We start from the raw sequence: 25,364 nt of genomic DNA, 5'->3' as shown, positions 1-25,364 counted from the left end.
TTGCATTGCTGTACATTCAGTCGAATGGAGTATTCTGTTAGGTAGTGTATTTAAAAAAATAATATGGGATATTATACCAGTCTTCCTCCCATGTAACTTGAAGTTGAGTATAATACAATTTTTGCTATATTTTTATTGAAAAAATGTTACTGGGATGCATATTGCTCAGGACTCGACTATAATTGAATTATATTATTGCGGCCCCATTTGAGTTCTACAACATATTAAGTTTTTCCTTTTTTTTTTTTTTAATTTATCTAATAATGACCTCAATGAAAATTTTTCATTGGAACTTTATGGGTTCTTCTAATTTGAAAATAAGATGTCATGTGAACACAATTTTTTTTTTTTTAAAAACTGACTTTTATTGGGAACCTCCCTTAAAATCTAATGATGCAGTGAAAGGGTTAGTTACAGAAACAGGAAATAGTAAGCATTTATATGTTTACCAGATGTTTGAGAGGGCGCTGATAATTGTTTAGAGCTTGCTTATATCATAATCAGAATAATGATACTAGTAATAAGATAACATAAGTACTGTATAAAGTGCCAATAAGGATTAAAGGGAGAGAGAGAGATAGAAGAACTAGAATGTTAAATATTTTTAACATAACACTGGGAATTTGTATAAAGGTTTTCACCTTTCAAGGGAGAGGTGGTCTTGCTCTGAGAAATTGAAACTACACTTCCCTTCCTCCATTCTGAATGAGAGGTGGAGATAAGTGGCAGTGTTTTAACTGTAGTATCGGTATGCCTCTGGCAAGGCAGTGATAGGGCGAGTAATGATGAAGGCGTTTCTTCTTTTTTGGGTTACTCTGCCCTGGTGGGAAACTGTTGATTTTTTTTTCTTCTTCAACAAGTTGGCTGTCTCCCACCTAGGCAGGGTGACTCCTAAAAAAAAAAAGAAAAAAAATCCCTAAAACGAAAAAACTTTCACCTCACTCATACATAATCACTGTTTCTGCAGAGGTGCCCAGATACAACAGTTTAGAAGCATATATAAAGATCTTTCTTTCTTTCAACACACCGGCCGTATCCCACCGAGGCGGGGTGGCCCAAAAGGAAAAACAAAAGTTTCTCCTTTTACATTTAGTAATATATACAGAAGAAGGGGTTAATAGCCCCTTGCTCCTGGCATTTTAGTTGCCTCTTACAACACGCATGGCTTACAGAGGAAGAATTCTGTTTTACTTCCCCATGGAGGTAAGAGGAAATAAACAAGAACAAGAACTAGAAAGAAAACAGAAGAAAACCCAGAGGGGTGCGTGTATATATGCTTGTACATGTATGTGAAGTGTGACCTAAGTGTAAATAGAAGTAGCAAGATGTACCTGAAATCTTGCATGTGTATGAGACAGAATAAAAAGACACCAGCAATCCTACCATCATGTAAAACAATTACAGGCTTTTGTTTTCCACTCGCTTGGCAGGACGGTAGTACCTCCCTGGGCAGTTGCTGTCTACCAACCTACTACCTAGGATATATAAAGATACAATATAAAAAGTGACCTGAAATAATATAATAAACTCCCTATAGAATATATGTAATATCAGGGCCCCAATTATATATATACCGTCCTATTACACATCCCTCCAAACTGCCAATATCCAAACCCCTCCTTTAAAGTGCAGGCATTATACTTCCCATTTCCAGAACTCAAGTTCGGCTATATAAAAATAACTGTTGATGTGTTAAAAAAAAATTCTCTTCCTCTGATCAAACCCAGTTGCTGTCCCTTTCTAGGTGTAGTATGACATGTATGGGTTTAGTGGTTTCCAAAGAACCTCTAAACCCACATAGATTTAGTGTTTTTTTGCTACAATACAGAGGGTATGTGAAAATACGTTTCTTGATGTGGGTGATTACAAGAGAAAATTTACAAATCAATGCAGTTTCTTCCTTTTATGATAAGATTAGGCCTCTGCATCATCTGTTTAAGTACAGACCTAATGCATATATATAGGTTTTATGGTTAAATATTCCTTGATTATATTCTTTAGCATGTCATTGTCTAGTAGTGATAAAAAACATTAATGTGTATATTATAACTTTCCTTTATGTATCATTCAGTTTTATAGAAGTTGCACATTTTCTTTCCTATACTGTGTCAGCTTATTCTGTTCTTTCTTAATCTTTCATTATATTTATAACATCTGCCTTGTGTTATGCTTATATGCTTGTGTTTCAAACCTAACTGTATAATTCACCCATTTTGAGGTTTTTCAAAAGGGCCATTTATTTTTTTTTTTTTTATAGACTGTCTTGCCTTTGAAGTGGGTTTCAAACTTTAATAAATATTATATTAATTAAATCAATTGTTATTGAACTTTTAATATTTTTTTTTTATAATCAGGAGAGAATTGTTGTCTAGTAAAATATTAGTAATGTGTGTGATGAGACAATGGGAGTTTAACCTCTTACCTTCTCATGCTTAGATTTAAGTAACAGATGGATTTGGCCCATTGAAAAGCAAACAAAAGGTGAAGTAAGCTACTAACTGATCTCTGATTCAGATTATATTGCAATATAGATGGATTTGTGTCCATGGGTCCCTCCTATGCAGTATACTCTGGATGACTGGAATGTGCATGCACACTTGCCGCCCACACAATATTATGTACCAGCTACATTATAAGTGTCATAAACACTGATTAGTGAGCAGTTAAATCCCACATGGATGGAAGATGGAGTTTGATGAGATCAGTATATTTCAGAATTGGAGATCTGCTGAAGAATGTCTCAGATTAAGGCTGAAATAAACAATTCTTTTCCACTCTGATTTTTTGTCTTGTGGGATTTACCTGTTTATTACTTGCAACTTTTAACACTTAGATCTCACATGGAGATGAATAAAAACAAACAAGTGCACCTTCACACATCACATGTTGTTTCATTGTTACTTCTGTTTTTGGTATTGTGGAAGCTAGAGGGGTAATGATGGGTCACTCATCCATCATTTCAGTTGTATTGGTCGCTTTGTGATATGGCATGGACTTTGAATAGAGTATGTATGGTGGTTAATGTTTTACAAAATATAAATTAAGTATTTCTTTGCAGCATTTTAAGTGTGCCAACACTTATGGTATGCATTGCATGTGTAGGACAGTGTATTTCAAAGATGGTTCTTTGTATTTCCTGTACAGTATTTAGACAACCTTTCATTCATATGAATTTATAATAGCAAACTATATTTCTGTGGTTTTCACTGTGCTATAAATGTCTTGTATAGGGGTTGACCTCATGTAGAATGATCTATATTAGATATTCTTTATTTGGATCTTCCCATGTTTGCAACAGTCTTTTTTTTTGTGCGTGTGTGTATTGTCACTAAAACCTGCCAGTTAATCTTTTCTTCTTAGATATTTCTATCCATTATTTTCTATTTCTTTAACACTTAAGTTCTCTCAACGAGTATTTATAAAACAGCCAAATAATTTAAAACGTCATTTATGACACTAAAACAAAGGATGCCATAGTAAATAAAATGATTTCTTATTTGTTTTGTAACTTTTAGTAATATAACAATATCAGAGATGTTAATGAATATCTTTAAATGTATTGTTACTTTTTACTGTGAAATATTCAACTTCTTGAATTAACCAGACAGTTTTAGTATGCCATCATGCATATAGTGTGTTGAAGAATTAGTGACTTATGCAACATATTGAAATGTTTATTGAAGAAACATTTTGCCACACAGTGGCTTCATCAGTCCAGTACAAAGAACGGTATAAATTGTTGGATTGATGGATTGATGAAGCCACTGTGTGGCAAAACATTCCCTCAATAAAGATTTCCGTATGTTGCATGTCTCATTCTTCAACTTGTCACTTTTCTAAACCATTTCTCACATATGATGTGCTTTCTGTCAGTTAAGAGGTGCTTGAGTTTCCCTGTCTCCTAATATGGTGTTTATTATTCTCCTATAATCTACCTTGTCAGTAATTATTATCACATTTGCTTTATCTGCTTTCGTAAGGTGAAGTCTGGGATCTTTCCTGAATTTGTGAATTTAGGAAAGATCCTAGACTTCACCTTATGAAAGCAGACAAAGCAAATGCAATAGTAATTATGGACAAGGTAGATTATAGGGGAAAAATAACATTATTAGAAAACAAGGGAACTGATCTGCCCCTTAAGTACCTACACAATAATTTGCATTATATATGTGCGTGTGCAAGCGCACATAATTAATTTATTTACATGTAAACTAATTTTAAATTCCATAGTCCAGTAAACAACATGGTACCTGAATTCAGCTCTTGCCAGAATTCAGTTATGGATATCTCATTGCGACTCCTTGGCATGTATTGGCAAACAAAAGTATCAGAGCTGGCCACTAGATGATGATATTGTTTATTTTACCTTTCCATGCAAAAATGCAGTATTGGTCATACACACTAAGGAAACCGTACTAAACATATGGTGACATTGAAGCTATACATAACAGTCTCTCCCCCCCCACCTCTTCATTCCTCATTCTCCCTCTCCATTTGCCCCCCCTCCTCTTCATTCCCCATTCTCCCTCTCCATTTGTCCCCCCTCCTCTTCATTCCCCCTTTCCATTTGTCCCCTCTCCTCTTCATTCCCTATTCTCCCTCTCCATTTGTCCCCTATCCTTTCCCCCTCAATTTTGTCTCTCTCTCCCATCCTCTTCTCTTTCCCCTTCCTCTTCTCTTCCTTCTCCCTCCCTCCTTCCACCTTGCTTCCTTCTTCCTACCCTTCCCCCTTCCTTTGGTTTCATTAACGAAACACACGAGTCAGACTAAATGCAGGACAACACCAAGTGAACACTTTTAAAATACAGTTTTGCTGGTACAAATATTTTTTCTAGATTTTTCTTTGGGACCATTTTGTTTTCTTTAGTACCATTTTTTTCTTTGGTACCATTGTTTTTTGGGGACCATTCTATTTTCTTTGGTATCATTGTTTTTGAGGGACCATTCTGTTTTCTTTAGTATCACTGTTTTGGGGCTGTTCTGTTTTCTTTGGGACTATTCTATTTTGTTTGGGACCATTGTTTTCTTTATGACCATTCTGTTTTCTTTGGGACCACTCTGTTTTCTTAGAGAACATTGTTGTCTTTGAGACCATTGTTTTCTTTGGGATCATTCTTTTTTCTTTGCACCTCACATATCTGTGCAAGGTTGAAGTCCCATTGTATTTGGATGTTATGTTGTTTACTGACTGCATACTTTCAAGGTTATTTTGCATTTCACTTTATACATTTTTCATTTGGGAGTGCCTTGATAATAGTGAAGGGAACCAGATATTAAAAAATGGAGGTACTCCACTCTCTCTTTGGATCAAACCTGATTGTTTCCATTCCCAGTCGCTTAATGACTCCTTGGGGCTTAACACATCCCCGTGAATATAATAATAATTACTAGTTACATCTACTCATTATATTTTTTAACTTCTGCTGTCTTTAACCCCTTAACTGTGGCATACCTGGAAATTGATATATTGTGTGTGTGTGTGTGTGTGTGTGTGTGTGTGTGTGTGTGTGTGTGTGTGTGTGTGTGTGTGTACGCACCTATTTGTACTCACCTATTTGTGGTTGCAGGGGTTGAGTCATAGCTCCTGGCCCCGCCTCTTCGCTGATTGCTACTAGGTCCTCTCTTTCCCTGCCCCATGGGCTTTATCATACCTTGCCTTAAAACTGTGTATGGTTCCCGCCTCCACTACGTCACTTTATAGGCTATTCCACGGCCTGACTACTCTATGACTGAAGAAATACTTCCTAACATCCCTTTGATTCATCTGAGTCTTCAACTTCCAATTGTTACCTCTTGTGTCTGTGTCCCTTCTATGGAACATCCCGTCTTTGTCCACCTTGTCTATTCCACGCCGTATTTTATATGCCGTTATCATGTCTCCCCTGACCCTCCTGTCCTCCAGTGTTGTCAGGCCGATTTCCCTCAACCTTTCTTCGTAGGATAATCCCCTTAGCTCTGGGACTAGTAGTGTTGCAAACCTTTGCACTTTCTCTAATTTCTTGACGTGCTTGACTAGGTGTGGATTCCAAACTGGTGCTGCATACTCCAGTATGGGCCTGACGTAAATGGTATACAGAATCTTGAACGAATCCTTACTGGGGTATCAGAACGCTATCCGTAGGTTTGCCAGGCGCCTGTATGCTGCAGCAGTTATCTGATTGATGTGCGCCTCAGGAGATATGCTTGGTGTTATACACACCCCCAGATCTTTGTCCTTGAGTGAGGTTTGCAGTCTTTGGCCATCTAAACTTATTGTGTCTGTGGTCTTCTTTGCCCTTCCCCAGTCTTCATGACTTTGCATTTGGCAGGGTTAAACTCAAGGAGCCAGTTGCTGGACCAGGCTTGTAGTCTGTCCAGGTCTCTTTGTAGTCCTGCCTGATCCTCATCCGATTTGATTCTTCTCATTAACTTCACATCATCTGCAAACAAGGACACTTCTGAGTCTATCCCTTCCGTTATGTCATTCACATATACCAAGAACAGCACAGGTCCTAGGACTGACCCCTGTGGAACCCCGCTTGCCACAGGCGCCCACTCTGACACCTCGTCACGTACCATGGCTCATTGTTGCCTCCCTGTCAGGTATTTTCTGATCGATTGCAGTGCCTTTCCTCTAGCTTTTGCAGTAACCTCTTGTGAGGAACTGTGTCGAAGGCCTTCTTGCAGTCCAAAAAAATGCAGTCGATCCACCCCTCTCTCTCTTGTCTTACTTCTGTCACCTTGTCATAAAACTCCAGTAGGTTTGTGACACAGGATTTTCCTTCTCTGAAACAGTGCTGGTTGTCAATTATACACTTGTTTCTTTCCAGGTGCTCCACCACTCCCCTCCTGATGATCTCCATGACTTTGCGTACTATACACGTTAGTGATACAGGTCTGTAGTTTAGTGCCTCATGTCTGTCTCCCTTTTTAAATATTGGGACTACATTTGCCATCTTCCATACCTCAGGGAGTTGTCCAGTTTCAATTGATGTGTTGAAGATCTTTGTTAATGGCACACACAGTATCTCTGCTCCCTCTTTAAGGACCCACGGAGAGATGTTGTCTGGTCCCACCGCCTTTGAGGTGTCAAGTTCGCATAGCAACTTCTTCACCTCCTCCTTGGTTATATGTACCTCATCCAGCACTTGCTAGTGTACCCCCCTGTTCTGATTTCCTGGAGTCCTACTGGTTTCCACTGTAAATACTTCTTTAAATCTCGTGTTGAGCTCCTGACATACCTCTCGGTCGTTTCTTGTGAACTCCCCATCTCCCTTCCTCAGTCTGATTACCTGGTCCTTGACTGTTGTTTTCCTCCTGATGTGACTATACAACAGCTTCGGGTCAGACTTGACTTTCGATGCTATGTCATTTTCATATTGTCGCTGAGCCTCCCTTCTTTTCTGTGCACTGTGCATATTCGTTTCTGGCTCTTCGGCTAATCTCTTTATTTTCCTGAGTTGTCTGTCTTCTGTACCTTTTCCATTCTCTAGTACACCTAGTTTTTGCCTTTCTACACCTTTGGGTGAACCAAGGACTCATTCTGTTTTTCCCATTATTTCTGTTTCCCTTGGGAACAAACCTCTCCTCTGCCTCCTTGCATTTTGTTGCCACATAGTCCATCATTTCTTGTACTGGTCTTCCTGTCAGTTCCCTCTCCCACTGAATATCTTGCAGGAAGTTCCTTATTCCTGAGTAGTTCCCCCTTTTGTAGTTTGGTTTTTCCCAACCTATTCCTGCTACTCTCTCCACTTGAAGCTCAACTATGTAGTCGAAGCACAGAACCACATGATCACTAGCTCCCAGGGGCCTCTCATACATGATATCCTCGATGTCCGAACTACTCAAGGTGAATACAAGGTCCAGTCTTGCTGGTTCATCCTCTCCTCTCTCTCTCTGGTAGTGTGTCTAACATGTTGATGCATGAGGTTTTCCAGTACCACATCCATCATCTTGGTTCTCTATGTTTCGGGACGCCCATGGGGCTCCAGGTTTTCCCAGTCAATCTCCTTGTGGTTGAAATCACCCATAACTAGTAACTTTGCTCCCCCCATGTGTGCTGTCCTGGCCACCTCGGCTAGTGTGTCGACCATTGCTCTTTTGCTCTCATCGTATTCTTCTCTTGGCCTCCTGCAGTTCTATGGTGGGTTGTACATTACTGCAATTATCACATTATGTCCCTCAGACTGGATTGTTCCTACTAAGTAGTCCCTTTTGCTCGTGCCATCCATTCCTTCCATTTTCTCAAAACCCCACTGGTTTTTAATGAGCAGTGCAACTCCTCCTCCCCCTCTCCTCCCTCTGTCTTTCCTGATGATTTGATATCCGGATGGAAAGATTGAATCTGTTATTATTCTGGTGAGTTTTGTTTCTGTGAGTGCTATTATGTCTGGGGATGTCTCCTTGATTCTTTCATGCCACTCCTCATACTTATTTGTTATTCCATCTGCATTTGTATACCACACCTTCAACTTCTTTTTTAAGACTGTGGTCTGGGAGGTATATTGGGGTTGGGGAAGTGGGAGACCTGATAAGGAACTATGGGTGGTTGCTGTGGGGGTGGAGTTTGTAATGCAGTGGGTGGGGGCATTGGATAAGTCATGGGTGTTTTGGTTTAGAGTGTTTGGTTGCACTGGGGTCGACCTGGTTGAGGGGCTTCTATAGGAAGTTGAGGGAGGCTGTATTTGATCTTCTTCCAGGGTCTGGGATCTCCTGTCTGTCTCCTCCATCCCCTCTCTTTCCTCCTTTCGCCTTTGTACCATCTCTCTCAGTTTCTGCCTTTCTTCTTGTGTTCTGTGGCGGTTGAGATACACCTTCCTGTATGCCGGCATGTCCCTCAATCGTGCTTTCTCCTGCAGGATCCTGTTCCGAGTCGATTCTGCCTTGAAGGTCACTTTCACTGGTCGGGTTCTTTTTTTTTTGCAAACCCCCCTATTCTCCAAAAATTTTCCAGCTGGGTCATGTCGTCTTCTCCTGTTGCTTTTATGATGCTTTCAATTTCTTTTTTTTTTCCCTTGTTTTCTTGCTTCATATGTTTCCCCTTCAGCTTCTTGGAGCCCATACACAAAGACTGACCTCTCCCTTTCATTCTCTCACTGCATATCCTTGTGTATCCACTCATTCAATTTAATTTCCTCCATTGCAGCATTCCTTTCTTCAGTTTCACTAGCTAATGTACTTGGGCTCAGTGACCCGTCATTTTCCCTTCTCGGCTTTCCCTGGGCTCTGCTGTGGTCTGTTAGGGCCTCCACATATAGCTTAGCTCTTTAATTTACTAGTCTCCTCTGATAGAGCTTCCTCATGCAGTTTTGTTCCTTCTTTCCCTACAGTCCCCTTATTTGTGACTGAGGTAGCAGTCTCTGATGTCAATCCCAAAATGTTCTTTAGTTCTTTAGGCTGTTTCAGATTTTTCATTTCCTCTTCTAAACTCTGTATCCTAGCCTCTGCTGCTTTGACTTGCACCTCCCACTTCATGCTTTCCATATCTCTCTTCCATTCTCATGCTAAGTTCTAGTTTCTTTTCCCATTCATGTTCCCTTTTTATGAGCTCTGCTACCCAATTTTCCTTTGCAGATTCCTCCTCCTGTCCCTTGGTTTTCCTTCCTGCTCTCTGGCAACCCATTTTTTGTTTTATTTTGATTGCCTCAGAGTGGGAAACCTATGTAATTCTGTGTGTTAGGTTAGTGGTGTGTTTGTCAGAGTGGGGGGGGGAGGTAGAGGAGGAACTGTAGCTATGGGGGAGAGGGGTGGGGAGGGGGATTTAGGGGGAAATATGGGGTGTGGGAAGGAGGGAGAAGCAAGTGGGTGAATGTGAGAGGGAGGAGGGAGAGGGGGGAGGAAGGAGAGGTGGGGAGGGGGAGGGTGAAAGAGGGAGGGGTAAAATCAGGGGAAGGAGTGAGATGTTGGTGGGGGAGGGGGGGAGTGTATGTGTGTGTGTGTGTGTGTGTGTGTGGAATTATGTGTGGGTTTATTATGTGTCTGAAAAGGAGGTGAATTGTGCGTTGGAGTCTCAGTGGTCGCTTGCCTGACCACAACCTCTTGTGACCTGACCCCCACCCTCCTGGGACTTGACCTGCACCTACTTACAATGTTGCCCTTTATGCTTGTCCTGCCACCTAGCTTATAGTAACTTACTCGCCTTGTTCAATGGATTACCAATTGCTATTCCTTATTGAATATTTGAGTGCCTATTCTTTATCGTGCTATGAGAGTTGGACCATTCACAATTAGCTTGGCGATTAATTGGAACCTGAAACCCCACACCCATACAACCACTCATAGGTGTGTGTGTGTGTGTTTTGTGTGCATATTTTTTTTTTTTTTTTTTGGTGTGTGTGTTTTGTGTGTGTTTATTTTGTGGGAGACAGTTTAAAAACAAAATTAGCTTAATTGAAAGTTAACATTTTTTTAAATTTCTCTACAAAAATCAACCGAAAGCTTGAAGTTAGCGAAAAATGATAAGTTGTCAGCAACAGCAATGTAAATGTGCCTATCAGTATATATGCTTTAAAATTTGTTGATACTAGATTATGATTGTTTTTCATTTTTCAGTGTTGAACTCTGAGCACACTGGTTTCTTACGATATTAAATGTATTTCAAGGTGTTGTAGTATTCAGAACATGGGAAGATGCTTAGGCCAGCATGGCCCCATATGGAATATGTACAGTATAAATTGGTATGAATAATTGTTTTTCCCTTATTTTTTTTTTGATTGCTTTTGTTGTCTAATATTGTAGAAGGAAATATTTTGATATTAATGTTAATTCGGGATGTGATACCTCTCAAAACATGGAAATAAATCGCATTGTTTGGCTCTCTTGGGTTACCCTGGGTTAAAAAATAGGTACAATGAAAGGTATTTTTATGCGCTCAAAATGTGCATGTGCCCTCAAGACACTGTTTACAAAGAAGACTTATAAATGATTCAGGGTGTGATACTTCTGGTGACATGGAAATAAGTCACATTGTTAGATTTTCTTAGATTTTTCTTGGGATAAGGGTATACACATACTGTAATGTACTTTTTGTGTGTCCTGAATATCCTTGTGTTCTCAAAACCATTGTAAAAATATATGTATGCTGTGTACAAATGCATAAAAAAATTAAATACTATAAGGTTTTCCTTGACTTGCAATGGGGTTACATTCTGATGAACCCATTGTAAGTTGAAAATATCGTAAGTCGAATATGAACATATAAGTAAACAAGTAAATAAATAACTACTGTCACTGAATTCATAAATAAACAAATTGCCGTAACTAAGTACCTGTATTGAAAAGTAAATAAATGAATATAAGTTTATCTTATCAATAAATGTACAGTACTGTACAGTACAAAAAATTTTTTTGTACAGTTTTATCACACCATCATAAAGTTGAAATATAAGTTGAACTTTCGTGAAGTGAGGAGCATCCACAAATGGGCATGTCACACGCCTTGTTTACATGTCCTGCAAAATAATTATATTTCATGAAGCGCTGCATGGACCAACCTGGCTCTGTATATTTTCTTAGGCAGGACCAGGTGGCAGGACCCCCAACCAACTGAACTGAGGAATAAATAGTGTCTGACGGCAAATTTGAGGTTCACATAAATTCATGTTTCGATACATCATGCACAAAACAGTCCCCCTGCATATATATACATCATGCAAAGTTAAAGGGTTAAAGCATATAGAACATATTGATCGTCCGTGAAAACCTGATACATAAATATTTTTTTGCATTCTTAACCTATTCTCTTACTCCCATCTCTTAACTCTTTGATATTTATTTGGTCGGTGCATTCAGTTTTCATAGATTTATTGTTATTATTATTTTTTACCTGTGGCAGGGTGCATGTGCATGTAACAATCACTAAAACTGATGCATGTAATGGGGACATTTTCAAGTCTTCTGCTGATTTATATTCATACTATCAAGTTTAAACGAACCTGCTGGTGGACATTTATTGCAGATATACATTCTCTCTCTCACATCTCTCTCATATCTCTCTCCTGTCTTTTCTATCTCTTTTCTCTCTTCTGTCTCTTTCTCTTCTCTTTTCTTTCTTTTTCTTTTTCTCTCTCTTGTCTCTCCTGTTTCTTCTCTGTAATCTCTTCTTTTTCATCTCTATACAAGCATAAGAAACACTGATCAGTTGCAGAAACATACCCACATGGAGACAGTAATAATGATAAATGAGAGTTGTTGATGTATGAGCCTCATCGAAGCCCTCTTCAGTAAGTGAACTATGAAGTACGTACTGCTGGTTTGTTCCTCAAGGTCCATCATCTGTTATAATTCTTTGTCATAAGATGAACTGTTCAGTGACATCAGTACTATCCCATTTGTACTGCAAAATGGTCTTTCTGGACACACGTGAATGGGGTAGACAGGGCAGGCAACTGCTGTCTGTTTTAATGAACTGATTTGATGAATGCCGTTGAATTATTCAGCAGATGAAATCACCTGACACAAGTGTTTGTTGTAAGATGACCTATTCAGTGGTGGCAAATCTAAGCAGAGAGAGTTGAAAAAAAAAGAAACAGGTGTTTGGGTGGAATTGGGGATGGTAATGTGTACAGGAGGGCCCTGCTTATATTGCAGGTTAGGTTCTGAGTTACTGCTGTAAAGTGAAACAGCCTTTTTTTTTTCTTTTTCACTTTCACTTGCATATAAAAGCCTGATAACATGTTTACACTATAATATATTAAGCAAGCAATAGAGCTAGGCCTAAAAAATGAACGTACAATACACATTACTTTCCTTAAAATATTTTCATCCTAGCTTACAGTGAGTGGTGAATATATTTACTGTAGGAAGTCTGAATAAATGAAGAATGGGTATAATTGAAAACTGCTGTATTAGTGAAATACCATAAAGTGAAGCTCTATGAAGCGGGGCCCACTTGTATTGACTGTTCTAATGTGGAGCAGCTGCCAGCCCTTTAGCTGTTTGTTTATTTTTCAGGAAAAATTCACAAAGCACATTTTTGCCATATATATATTGCTATTCAATAGTGCCTCTTTAGCAGGGGCATGGGAAATTGGTAGGATCAGTGGATATTTTCCAAGGTTAGGCATCTGTTCTCCCTCTGGCAGACAACGGCAGCTGTGAGTTTTAGCTTATTGGTGCTGGATTTAGTGATCTTATTAATGGAAGCACCTTGTATACAATGGCAAGAAACCCACCCTCACTTGAGTGCAGGGCCTAAGTTAGGTGCTGGAAGCAAGTGACTTCAGTGCAAGGATGTTTATACCATCAGTTTTTAAGTTGTTTCATTATGCAGTCATAACCTCTTAATGATTTTGATTTTACTGTACATATTATACTGTATGCTCCATACAGTAATGGAAGAAGCTTCCCAATTTTGTGTATAATTGATTTCTTGTGTTCTTTTACATGGAGACTTATAAACTTACTCAAAATCACTTACAAAGTGCAAATTCCGAAACAAGAGTAAGAAACATAACCCAAAAAGAAAAATATAATAATGCAGTTTTAGAAAAATTCTGTTACCAATCTAAACCTATCCCATTTTTGTGGTCTCCCAAAATTTTGCCAGGAAATATTCCCTTGAAGCTAATATTGAGTAAAGGATTATTCTTCTTCAAACTAGTTAATGGTTAAGCAAGCTACATTTCCCTTTTGTGAGGGAAAAATTCTCAAATACATTATTCATTGGCAAGATTTCTAAGGAAAAATAAAACATCTAGCTAAGCAACATGAATTTGTTAAGTCTTGATGTTGACATTTTGTACAAGAGTTAAAATTAACAACAGTGTAATTTCTAAATAAACTTGTGCAATATCAGAATGACTTCACACTTCAAGTGACAAATTCATTATGCATACTAAGTTATGCATTTCTGACACTGGATGTACAATACCTCCCAGTTCTTTCCAGCCTTTATGTGGAATACTTTGGAAGCAGTAAGTTACCAACTATCAAACCATTTTACTGTTAGAAAAAAGGTATGGGGACTATTTTATACTTGGGAAATTTGAATAATATAGTTTCAATCATTAGGTGTTAGAAAGGGGCAGGTTACCCTTTCTGTATTCTTGTAATCAGAGGTACTAATTCATTAAACTCATTACTTCATCTGACAGGTTAATCAAGTCAGATGTAATCTTGAGATTGTTTCTATGTGCATTCCACAACATTTAGAAAATAAACACTCATTGCACATTTTAAAAGGCTTGGCAATCCATAATGGCTTTTGCCAAAAAATTGAAGCAAAAACTATTATTAGTTACTGTTGTATAGAGCCATTGCAGAAAATGGAAGCAACACAGTGGCAACTCAAGCCAAATTGCTGAATGATTACCACAAAACATATGCAAGAAGAAGACAAATACTTGCTCACATTAAAGTTTTACAGTATTACCCAAACATAATAGTCAGTTGTGTGAGCATTGGATTAAAAAAAAACAGAGGAAGCACACTTGATGTACCCAATATATAGTTCCTTGCATACACTGCAACTGATCATACAGTGGGTAAGCATGTAAATTTTATCAAATTGAAAAATGTAAAAGATATTTCAGTAGTTTTTCAACATGTTAAGAATAATAATTATGATACTGTGAAAAGTACTTTATTATATATAAAATTGTTTGGCTGTAATTGCATTAAAATCCAACTTCAACATATCACAAGTTGAGGAGAAACTGATACTATAACTTCCCTTATCCTGGAGGTACTTGTGGCTACACTTGACGTACCCTAATATCTTGCGATGGTATTGTGAGCTATTTCTCTCTCACTCTTTAGGACATGAAAAAATAAGTATTGATTACTTTAATAATTTAGAAAACTATCTCTGGTAAATCAGTGGTTGCTTAAACATTGACCTGGTTATAATTGGACATGACCCTTGTCAGGAAATATTTTCCTTTGTTAAAAATACAAATTCAAAATTAAAATTGTTTTTTCACTATCAAAACACTCCCTACATTTTTTTCATCTGAACCACTGATCCAGCATAGGTAAGCCAACAGTCAGTGCTTCTGTGGTGCACTATAGGGTCAACAGCTTGTCCTTAGATGCCTGCTTATTGCCATGGCACATGGACAGCACCACTGACAGAGTCAACTTATGACAAAAATCTAATTTTTACTTGGTGAATAAATAGACGAACAATACAGTACTGTGTGCTTATTAGGCTGTTGAAGAGGGGCTCAATGTGAGGCTAAAATATTTGGTACTCGTATTAATTGCTGTGTCACTGTCTTCATGTGAGTTCTTTTGTTCCATTATTTATAACAAACAGGCAGTTCCTGCTTGATGAAGAGTTATGTTTTGAATGAACTTCCATGATGTAAGTTTTTGCAAAGAAAAATCACCTTTTTCAAGGGGAAAAAAATGGGCATAATTTGTAAGGTAAACAGAACTAAAATTTAACCAAATAATATAAATTCCTTTATCAAGAGATAAAAATACTCAGAATGCTTCCAGTCTTTACATCAGTGCTTTCCATATCACTCTGTGGCCATTTTTCAACTGTTTGGATGCGATGTATGATGGTAAAGGGCTCTTGTTCAAAGAAATTACAGCTGCAGTCTCCAGCCTTGGATCAACCTTAATTGCCTCCCATTCACAAAGCACTGTATGGCCCTTACTGTTTCAGCACTTTTCTTGAATATGCAGTAGTAATTATAATTTCAGACATGATGGAATGTTATCTAATGTCATATCTTGGGTGCCACCTGTTTTAAGATAAATACTAGGGAGGAAATTTGTTTCCATGGCTAAAATGAATACTGCATGTCACTATCACTTCAGTAAGTGATTTAACTTTAGAAATTCAAGAAAGTAATTAATTCATTTGTAGTTAAAAATTTTCCTCATAATCTCATCTTTATTAGAGCCCAATTTTACTGAGACTTCATAAAGCACTAACTGCCTGTATATGCATGCATATACACACACACACACACTAGCACAGAGTACAGTAGACATATGTACAGAATGTATGTACATTCACGTATATAAAATGCTGTAATGCTCTGGTGTAGCAGAGAGTGAGTCTGCCATCATAGGTGTAGAGCTGATGTAACCAGAGACAAAAAAATTAAATTTTAATTATAGTTCACTTGGTGCTATTAGTAGCTAGTAATATTCACTGGCACAGTAGGTTTTCTCCTTGTTAATATATTTATTCTTTGTTGTATTTATATTAGATCTACCAAACTGAAATTTTAGTATTCGTTATTTATATGCTAGTAATTTTTAATGAGATTTTTTCTCTGGTTGTGTTGGTGAATATATAAATGGAATGAATGTTTGCATTGAGGTAATGTGTAGGTAGAGCTAAAGTATTGGCCTAGCTGTTAAAATAAGGTTGACGTAAGACACTTGTCATTCTTTTGTATTACAATGTTTATTTAGGTACTCTACATATAATTTTACAGTGACAAATGTTCAAAAGACATACGTAATTATGCTTTGTTCCATTGTAAAACAGAAAAAGAAAATATTTGTAGTTCAGATATTTTAATTGATCTAGAGACAGTTGTAATGCTGCTTTTAACTTTGATATATACTGTAATGCATATTGCTAATCCTCCAAATTGTTTAAGTATTTATTGGATACAGTATACTGCTACACACTACTGCCTTTACTCTCCTGTTACCCTTGCTTTGGTATTTGCTTTGCAGCTTTGAGACATTCGCCATCGCGGCGGAGAGGTGCATCCCTGCGTATATTACGGCCTATGTCCCAGGTAGACTCTGAGCATACAGCTGAAGGGCATGACAGTCAAGAAGGTAATATATGGACATTGAATTATATGACAGTTGGATGGTGTGTAAAATTTGCACAGTATTCTGCATCACACTTTCATTACAGATGGATGAAGAGTTTTGTACTTGTTATTAGTACAATATTATGATACTGTGGTTATCAAAGTATTAATATTTTTGGTTTTAAGGTAGATGTTCATGGTTCTTTTTACAGTTGCTTCCATTTAGTAAGTACTTTTGTGTGAATTGTTGCACTTTCATGAGCTTATAATTGTGTTGTAGATCATTTGATTCATGAAAGCTCATCACTAGTAAATATCATGCAGCAAGATTCTTTGGGTACAGTATATGTTTTTGACACCAGGGATGTTACCTCCAGTGAGAATTTGCCAAATTAAGGCTTCTATTTTTATTATTTTTTTTTTTAATGCCAGTCATTTCTCACCAAAGGAGACAGGATCTTATTAAGAGTTTGCAGTTTTGAATTTGTGTCACTTAGGTGTTGAGCAAATCTTGTAATTTCATAAATTTTTTAGTTATTTTTTTCTCCTGGGGGGGGGGGAGTTAAAATTGTCACACTTGTTCCCTCCTAATACCTACCTTTCTCAGGCCTTGTTTGATCTTGGTTATAATTTGTGCCCAAAACAGCCCTGTTTGCTATACTTAAAGAGCATTATCCTCTTCCTGGCTTGTGCAAGTGCTAGGTACGGCATGCATGCCTGACCAGCTGCAGTTATCATTTGGATATTGTAGTGGCAAAGCCTAGCTACTCTGCTTTTGTTTTACCCTTTTTCTGCTATCTTCCCATCTACCCAGCTGTTGGGTAGGTTTGAGGATATTGCTCATATCTGCTTTAGTTCTTCCTGTTAATGCCACATGTTCTGCCTGGCCTGCAAGAGACTAGTGATGCTTATGGGCTTTTCCAAGGGTGTCCAAGCCTGGTGTGGCTACATCTTTAATATGGACAGCCGAAGTCCCTTCTCCATCTGTGATTAACCAGTCAGGGTGCCATAGTGAAGTGTCCTTCTCTCTATAAGCATTCAGAGCATTTTCATAAACACCTCTCAGGGTTGGATTACTCTCCAGACTGTCAATAATGGTAATCCACATGGGCTTGGGCATAGGGGATTTGTGACTAGTCCAGCATGCTTTTCCTGCTTGTTGTGGTGCCTGTGTGTGTGTGTGTGTGTTTGCAGTGTAAGGTCTAATATCCTTGCAGGAGGATTTTTCCTTTGACTTGATGCACATTGGTGCTGGTTCTGCCCTTGGTCAGGTGCAGAGTGGATCTTCCATGTAGTTTCTGTTACAGCCTGTGTCCATTGAAACTACCATGTGACAGCTGTGTTCTGTTTTGGTGTGGATGGTACTATATCAACTGGGGCATCCAGGGTCCCACAGAAAAAAAAATTGCTGAAAACTAGTTTGTATTTGACTTTGGGGGAGCCTGGGTGGCCCTGGGTTTCAATCTGATCAGTTGTGATGCTTTAAATTATAACTAAAGCTGATGAAATAAAAATTAAAATCTTCATCTTTATTTAGGAAAACATTACAGGTATAGGCTTGGGACAGCGTGGATATTGCAATTTATTTATACACTACAGTACACTATAATATTTTTAGAAAGCCCTTATTATTCTCATCTCACCCATAACCATCTGTTTATAGATGCTCCTCTCCTTTTTTTTGTAACATGTGACGTGTTGCTGACTGTGGATCATATTTTAACGCTTAACCTTCAGTTTAGGTCTTTCGGCCTTCATCATGTTTTTTCTTTTTAATTACCAAGGTGCCTGTAGGGTCCTCAGAGCCCTGTAGTTGACCCCAAAAAAAATAAAAAAACTTTTGCCATCATTCACTCTATCACTGTCTTGTCAGAGGTATGCAGATACTACAGCTGAGATGCCCCTCCAAACTGCAAATATCCCTACCCCTCCTTCAAAGTACAGGCACTATACCTCCCATCTCCAGGACTAAGTTCAGCTAACCAGTTTTCCTGAATCCCTTCACAAAATGTTACCTTCCCAATTTCAGGAACATAACTGCTGCATTATATAAGGTCTTACTATACTTCATATTTGGCATAAGTAAATCCTCTTTTGGCCTCTTCTGTTCCTCTTTCCTCTCTTCCATTTCTTCCCTAATTTCCATTTTTTATTATAACTTGAAATTTTTTGTTCCCCTAAATAAACTTTGGTACACTATGAAGGACTTTTAACAATGTTGGAATAAATCCTATTTATAACCTCTCATAGGGTTGTGGAAAATGTGGTGAAGCTGTTGCACTCCATACTGCACTTTCATATGGGACTTCCATGCATAATTTGTATTGGAAGAAGTCACTTTGATTCTTGAGGTATTAAAGTTCTTGAAAACATCCTTCACAGTGTAGGCCTTCCACTGCATTAAGTCTATTTACCAATTGTACACTTGCTAGGTCAGTTAGTTTCATCCAGTAACCTTTTCTCACAACATCCACATGCAAACACAGAATGTTTGAATTTACATCACACAGCAAATTTGTAGTAGAAATACAGGAATACCTCAGTAATATGGCGGGTTAGGTTCCAGACTGCCCCTTTAAAGCGAATATCACTTTTTACGTGATTCGCAGCCTTTTTTTCACTTGCCAGTGTATACAAAACCCTAAAAACATGTTTACACTATCATTTATTAAGTGTGTAATAGCACTAGGCCTAAAAAACGATGCAAATGTAAAACTGAATAGAATTTTTTGAAAATTTCCAAAAACCACATTAAGAGCAATGCAGTCACCAAAAATAATAAACATGAATGTTATTGAAAAGTGCCATATTAGTGAAAAACTTTTAAAGCGAGCACCGTATTAGCAAGGTATGCCTATAGTTATTGCTTATATTCAAAATCTCATACGAGACCCAAATAACATACTGTAATAAACATGTACTTTTTTGACGTAGATTGAGGAATTTTTGGTATATAATTAAGTGTAAAATCTTCAAAATTTTCAGTACACATAGTCTTGGCTTAATTTACATTCCCACAAAGTTTCAAACATTACCAATACAGTGGAACCTCGACTTACGAGGTTAATCCGTTCCATGACCCAATTTGCTCATATATCAAATTAGTTTTTCTGATTTAAATTAACTGAAATGCCATTAATCCGTTCCAGTGGAATTCCTGTTCTCGGGAGGCAGGACGAAATATTTTGTCCTGCCTCCCGATGTAACGCTAATATCAACTCGACAGCTTATTTATCTATCACAGTTGATCTAATATGACATAATAAACAATATAAATATCACAGAAACATGATATATACTTAGGAATGAATAAAATATGTCATGTGATGAGTGGTGATGGCCATTCCCACTCCCACACTGACCATATCTTCCCATGCTCTTCTTATAAGAGAAAACAGAGCGTTTGTGAGGCTAACTGTATTAGATTACTAGTTTCGTAAGGAAAACACTGAAACAGTGTACTTATAAATAAGCAATATTGTATAAAAACATAATAAAACATAATAGAGAATGTAAAGAAATAAACTGGTTTTATAAAGCGTATGTACATATTTACCTTGGAGAAGAGATGCTGGTGGAGGTTGAAGGTGGAAAAGGTAGGCAGAGCGATGTATGCTGTCAGTTGCCTTATAAACAACAACAATAACATTGGAGGAGTTCGCTTCGTTTTGTCCTTTTTCAATCGCTTAGCTTACTTGCTACACTCTTGTTGCTACACTTTATTGCTGAACTTAATTGCTACAATTTTTTTTTTTTCACTTCACTTTTCACTGATTTTTGGCTTTTTCTCCACACTTTCTTCACTTTTATCTGCAGGGCATTTCAATAAAAACATATCCAAGGAGGTTTGTTACATCCTCCCTTTCAGAAATGAGTTAGGCAAGTGTCATTAAATAGCTCCAACGCACGACCAGTTGCAACTTTCTATGGATGTTTCCTTTCAGTAAGCTCTGAAAGTCTCTTGCAGGAGATACTGTGATGGAGGACACTCTCCATCACAGTATCTCCTGTGAGCTGTTTCTTTGTCAACCGCGTCAACAGCAGCTTCTCCATCTTTTCATAGCCAGAGGTCCGCAGCTTAGAAATTATTGTAACACCCTTGGCTGGTGCTATAGCCTTATCAACTCCTGCTTTAGTACCGTACATATGGTAAAGATAAAGATGAAGTTTTTTCTTTGTAAAGGTTACTATGTGTAATTTAAATTTTGGTTTGCTAAGTACAAAGAAAGCCACTATCATGCCAGGGCATTTTGGGCAGACTAATCCTAATGCATAGTAACTACTTAAAACTAGACACATATAAGTACGTAGTAACTACAAAACTAGACAAGATAGTAATGGTTAACTGTATTACACTTTTATTTAATCTTAATACTGATGTGAGGTAGTCAAGGTGGAGGTTTTTAAGAATAATGTTCCTGAAGTTGCACATAATAAAAACAATATTACAAATACATAATGGTTCAAGCAGTAATATTTCATGGACTGGCAGAAGTTTAAAAGTCTAGAGTTCACATAATATAACTAATTAGCATTTGTTTTGGTTGAATTGGTTAATATCGAGAGATAAGATGATCTTTTAGCGAAGTCCTAAATTTATAAGTAGTCAGGGGGATCCTTTACTGGTTCCAATAGCGAGTTCCAGATCTTTGGGCCCTTCATGTGCATAGCATTTTTGCACAGTGTGAAGCTGACATGATGGATGTTGAGGAGGGTCTTATGCCTTGTATTGTGACTGTGCATTCTATTGTAACTGTCAAGTAGTAGTATAAGTGGAGGGCTTATAGTGGAATTTAATGTTCTGTATATGTAGTAGGCACAATAATATAAGTGTGTCTCATATATTTATCAAGTTCAGGCTTTTAAGAAGTGGTGGGGTGTGCTGTCTAGCACAAGAGCTGGTAATCATCCACACAGCAGGTTTTTGATGGGTTATTAAAGGTTTAAAGTGGTTGGCTGTGGTTGATCCCCAGGCACAAATACCATAGGTGAGGTAAGGATATATTAGAGTGGTATAGAGTAAGGAGTCATTTGTGGTATATAGTATCATATCTTGGAAAGGATGTCTACTGATTTCGAAATTTACTTGGATATGTATTGGATGTGGTAATGAAATTTAAGATTACAGTCAAGGAGAAGACCTAGAAATTTACCCTCAGTGTATATTGATATAGGGGAACCATTTATCGATATATTAAGTTGGGTATTTAAGGCTCTGTTGCCAAACAGCATGAAGTACATTTTGTCTATGTGAGTGTATGTGTTTTTAGCAGCTCGCTGTTTACAGTGTTTCTATGTACAGCTGGGTTCAAATGGGAGTAGACATATGTAGTGTCATTTGTGAATAGAACTGGTTTAAGGAGTTCAGTTGCATTGGGGAGATAATTGATGTAGATGAGAAAGAGGAGTGGGCCTAGGACACTACCCTGGGGTACCCCTATAGCTTCAGGCTGGATAGCAGCCTGTACATACTGGCGTCTTTTGTTAAGATAAAATTTTAGGTAATCAAGGGAATGTCCTCTGATGCCATAATGATTTAATGTTAGGTGTAGGAGATTGTGGTTGACTGTATCAAATGCTCTTCGTAGGTCAGTGAAGAGCCTCAGAGGATATTAATTTTTATCGAGAGCTGTATATATTAGTTCAAGCATTTGGATAATAGCATCATTTTTACTTTTTTTTTTTTTGGTCTAAACCCAAACTGGCAGGGGTTAAGTATGTTGTTGGATATAAGGTAGGAGTAAAGTCGTTTATGTATTATTTTTTGAGTATTTTGGAAAGCAAGGGCAAGTTTGAGATGGGTCTATAGTTGTTCAAGTCAGTTGGATCACCTCCTTTGAAGGTGGGGGTAGCCTTAGCTGTCTTGAGTATAGATGGGAAGGTTGAGGATGCTACAGATTTGTTAAACATTGTTGCAGTAATGGGTGACAGCACATGTACAGCTTTTTTATATATGAATAGTGGCAAGTTATCCAGATCTCCTGCTTTGTTTTTTAATTATTTAATGATGAGTGAGACTTCAGTAGAATTAGTTGGAGCTAGATATAGAGTATTTGGGTAGTTGCCAGTGGGGTAATCTTTCGGCTGGGTATTTGAGCTAGGAATTTTACTTGTTAGTTTTGCTCCTACAGTAGAGAAGAAGACATTAAATTTGTTGACCATGTCTATAGGCTGTATGTGAGGTTCGTCTGGTTTATTTAAGTTTATGTCTCTGTTTCTAGATGGTTTCCTAGAGCCCAAAATATTGGAGAGGGTTTGCCAGGTACTTTTCATATCACCTTTTATTTCAATAAATCTATTTTCATTATACATTTGCTTTGATTTTCGTATTAGTTTTGTGAGTATTGATGTGCATTGTTTATCCAGTTCTTTAGTTATCAGGCCTAATCTGAACTGTTTTTCAAGTTGGTGCTTTTTATCAATAGATTTAAGGTTACTATTTGTTAGCCATGGGCTGTTTAGTCTCTTTTCTGTGATCTGCTTTGTTTTGATCGGACAGTGTATGTTATAGAGGTTTAGGGTTTTATGTAAAAAAGTTTTGACATCTTTGTCAATATTATTGCTGTCAACTAGCTCTTTCTGCCAATCAGTGTCACCTAGTGCTAATATTAAATTGTTTACCGATGTCTTGTCATGTAGACAAAATGAGATCTTTCTCGTTTCTTGAGGCAATTTACGTAAGTTGGTTATGAGAAAAGTGGGGTAATGGTCTGTAGTGTTGTCTGTGATTATACCTGCTTATAGTGGGGATATCGTGTTGGTCCAGATATGGTCAAGTAATGAGGCACTTGTCTCAGAGATTCTTGTTAGCTTAGTTATAAAGGGTAGCAACAAGCAGTTGTTCATAGTGTTTGTGAAATTAGCTACTGGAGGGTCAGTTGCTTGGATGAGGTTTATGTTGAAATCTCCTGTAAGTATCAGGTAGTGTTTATTCAACTCTGACTCAGTTATCATGTTTCTAAGGTTACTACTAAAAGTGTATGTATTTGAGTGTGGTAGTCTGTAGACTGCTCCAACTGTTATAGGTTTCTTAAGGTTTTTTATGTGAATTTATCTATTATATATTCTCCGTTTTCATCCCTTGCGCAAGTTGATTTCATACATTCCAATTCGTCAGAGTAATAGATGGCAGTGCCTCCTCCTGGTTAGTCAGATCTGCAGTTATGTATGGCTGTGTAACCAGGTATGGTAAATATGTCTGTCAAATCTTGTTTGAGCCAGGTTTCAGTAAGAATAATGAAAGTTATAGTAGCATTTAGAGACTTCAGTCATGCAAGGAGGTCATCATAGTGTTTACTCAATGATCTAACATTATACATAGTTGAAAAATGTAATGTTCTTTCTGGCATTAAGTAGAGTTTTAGCCTGACTAGAAATATAGTAATGGCAATTACGGCTAGGATTATTTGTGCAGTTCAATAAGAGGTTGATATGAGGATCGATAATTGCATTCATAAGGGGCATGTAGAGAAATAAGCTGTTGCAGTTATCAAAAAAAACAAAAAATATTTACTGTTAACCACTAACAAATATGAATATATGGACTAAGGTTTTAAAGCTAAAAATAAAGGAGCTGATGAATATAAAAGTAAAATAATGAAAATAAAACACTTTAGCACCTGAATTAGCACCTTTAATTATTTTAACAAATATGAATATATGGACAAAGAAGTACTACACTTGTACTGCCTAGCCAAGTCCACAACCTGTACACCTTGCTTGTGTTTATCTGTGATTTCATGCTTCAATTCCATAGACATCATCCTTTTTTTCTTCTCAACACTGTCCTTTGCACTTACTTTCTTGTGACCCATGGTTAGAAAAAAGAAATTTGGCAAAATAACTGCACAAAATGCATGCAAAACATGAGAAATGCTTCCATGGCGAGGTAAACACGTGCACTGCTGTGGGATGTTGTGGCATTCGCTGCACCAACTAGTGGCGACATTCTTAAGCTCGCTCGTTATTATTATTACAGTGGAGAAGTGCTAAACCCGTAGGATTATACAGCACCTGTGGGAGGGGAGGGGATGGAAGGTATTCAGGCATAATTTAGGGAACTGGAGCACAGAACCAATTCCCTAGATCAAGAGCCCCTCACCAGCATTAAGGAACCTCCCTAGAGGGGGAAGCTCACTTGTAAGTCGGATTTTTGCTCGTAACTCAGAGCAAAAAAATTGACCAAGCGACAGCTCGTATCTTGAAGAACTCATATATTGGGACACTTGCAAGTTGAGATTCCACTATATTCTACATTTTATATACATAATTTAAGAATGCTGCTAGAAAAACTTCAAGTGTTTACATTGTATTGTAATGAAATGTGACTATAATCTCTAGTGGCACTTTTAAATAATCATATTTTAAATTTTTGTGAAGTGTTGCTTATGGTCACTATCTTGTCAATGATTTAATCAAGTTGCTTTCAGTTAATCAGATTTCAGAGGAGGCAGAGGAGGAGGACGAGAATTATATTTGACAGCCATAATCTAATTTAAGATTGGATTAGGGATGTCTGGAAGTGTAGAAAAAATTCACCACACTTTGTACACAATAGCCTTTTATTTTTTTTTTATTTTTTTTTTTTTTAATTTTTAGATGGGACCATTGCATATCCTGCAAGTGAGGAACACTTGTTAGTTGGAGTAACTCTGG

General features: G+C 37.6%; 1 protein-coding gene across 36 annotated transcripts in view; it reads left to right on the top strand.

The window, feature by feature from the left end:
- Positions 1–25,364, top strand: part of LOC128701616 (phosphatidylinositol 4-phosphate 5-kinase type-1 alpha) — a 573,763-nt gene that overhangs the window by 277,378 nt on the left and 271,021 nt on the right. For 33 of the 36 annotated variants that reach the window (XR_011394183.1, XR_011394184.1, XR_011394182.1 and 30 more), the window contains one exon: positions 16,624–16,731. The exons of the other annotated variants lie outside the window; for them this stretch is intronic. Coding sequence is in view for 28 of the 33 variants with exons in the window: in XM_070101702.1 (XP_069957803.1) it covers positions 16,624–16,731 (108 nt within the window). In the remaining 5 variants the exon portion in view is untranslated. The remainder of the gene's footprint in view (positions 1–16,623; positions 16,732–25,364) is intronic. 36 annotated transcript variants of the gene reach the window in all.

Source organism: Cherax quadricarinatus, chromosome 78 (genome assembly GCF_038502225.1).
Source record: "Cherax quadricarinatus isolate ZL_2023a chromosome 78, ASM3850222v1, whole genome shotgun sequence".
Classification (NCBI taxonomy): domain Eukaryota; kingdom Metazoa; phylum Arthropoda; class Malacostraca; order Decapoda; family Parastacidae; genus Cherax; species Cherax quadricarinatus.
The sequence above is the reverse complement of the archived record's forward strand: the minus strand, read 5'-3'. Positions and strand labels throughout refer to the sequence as shown.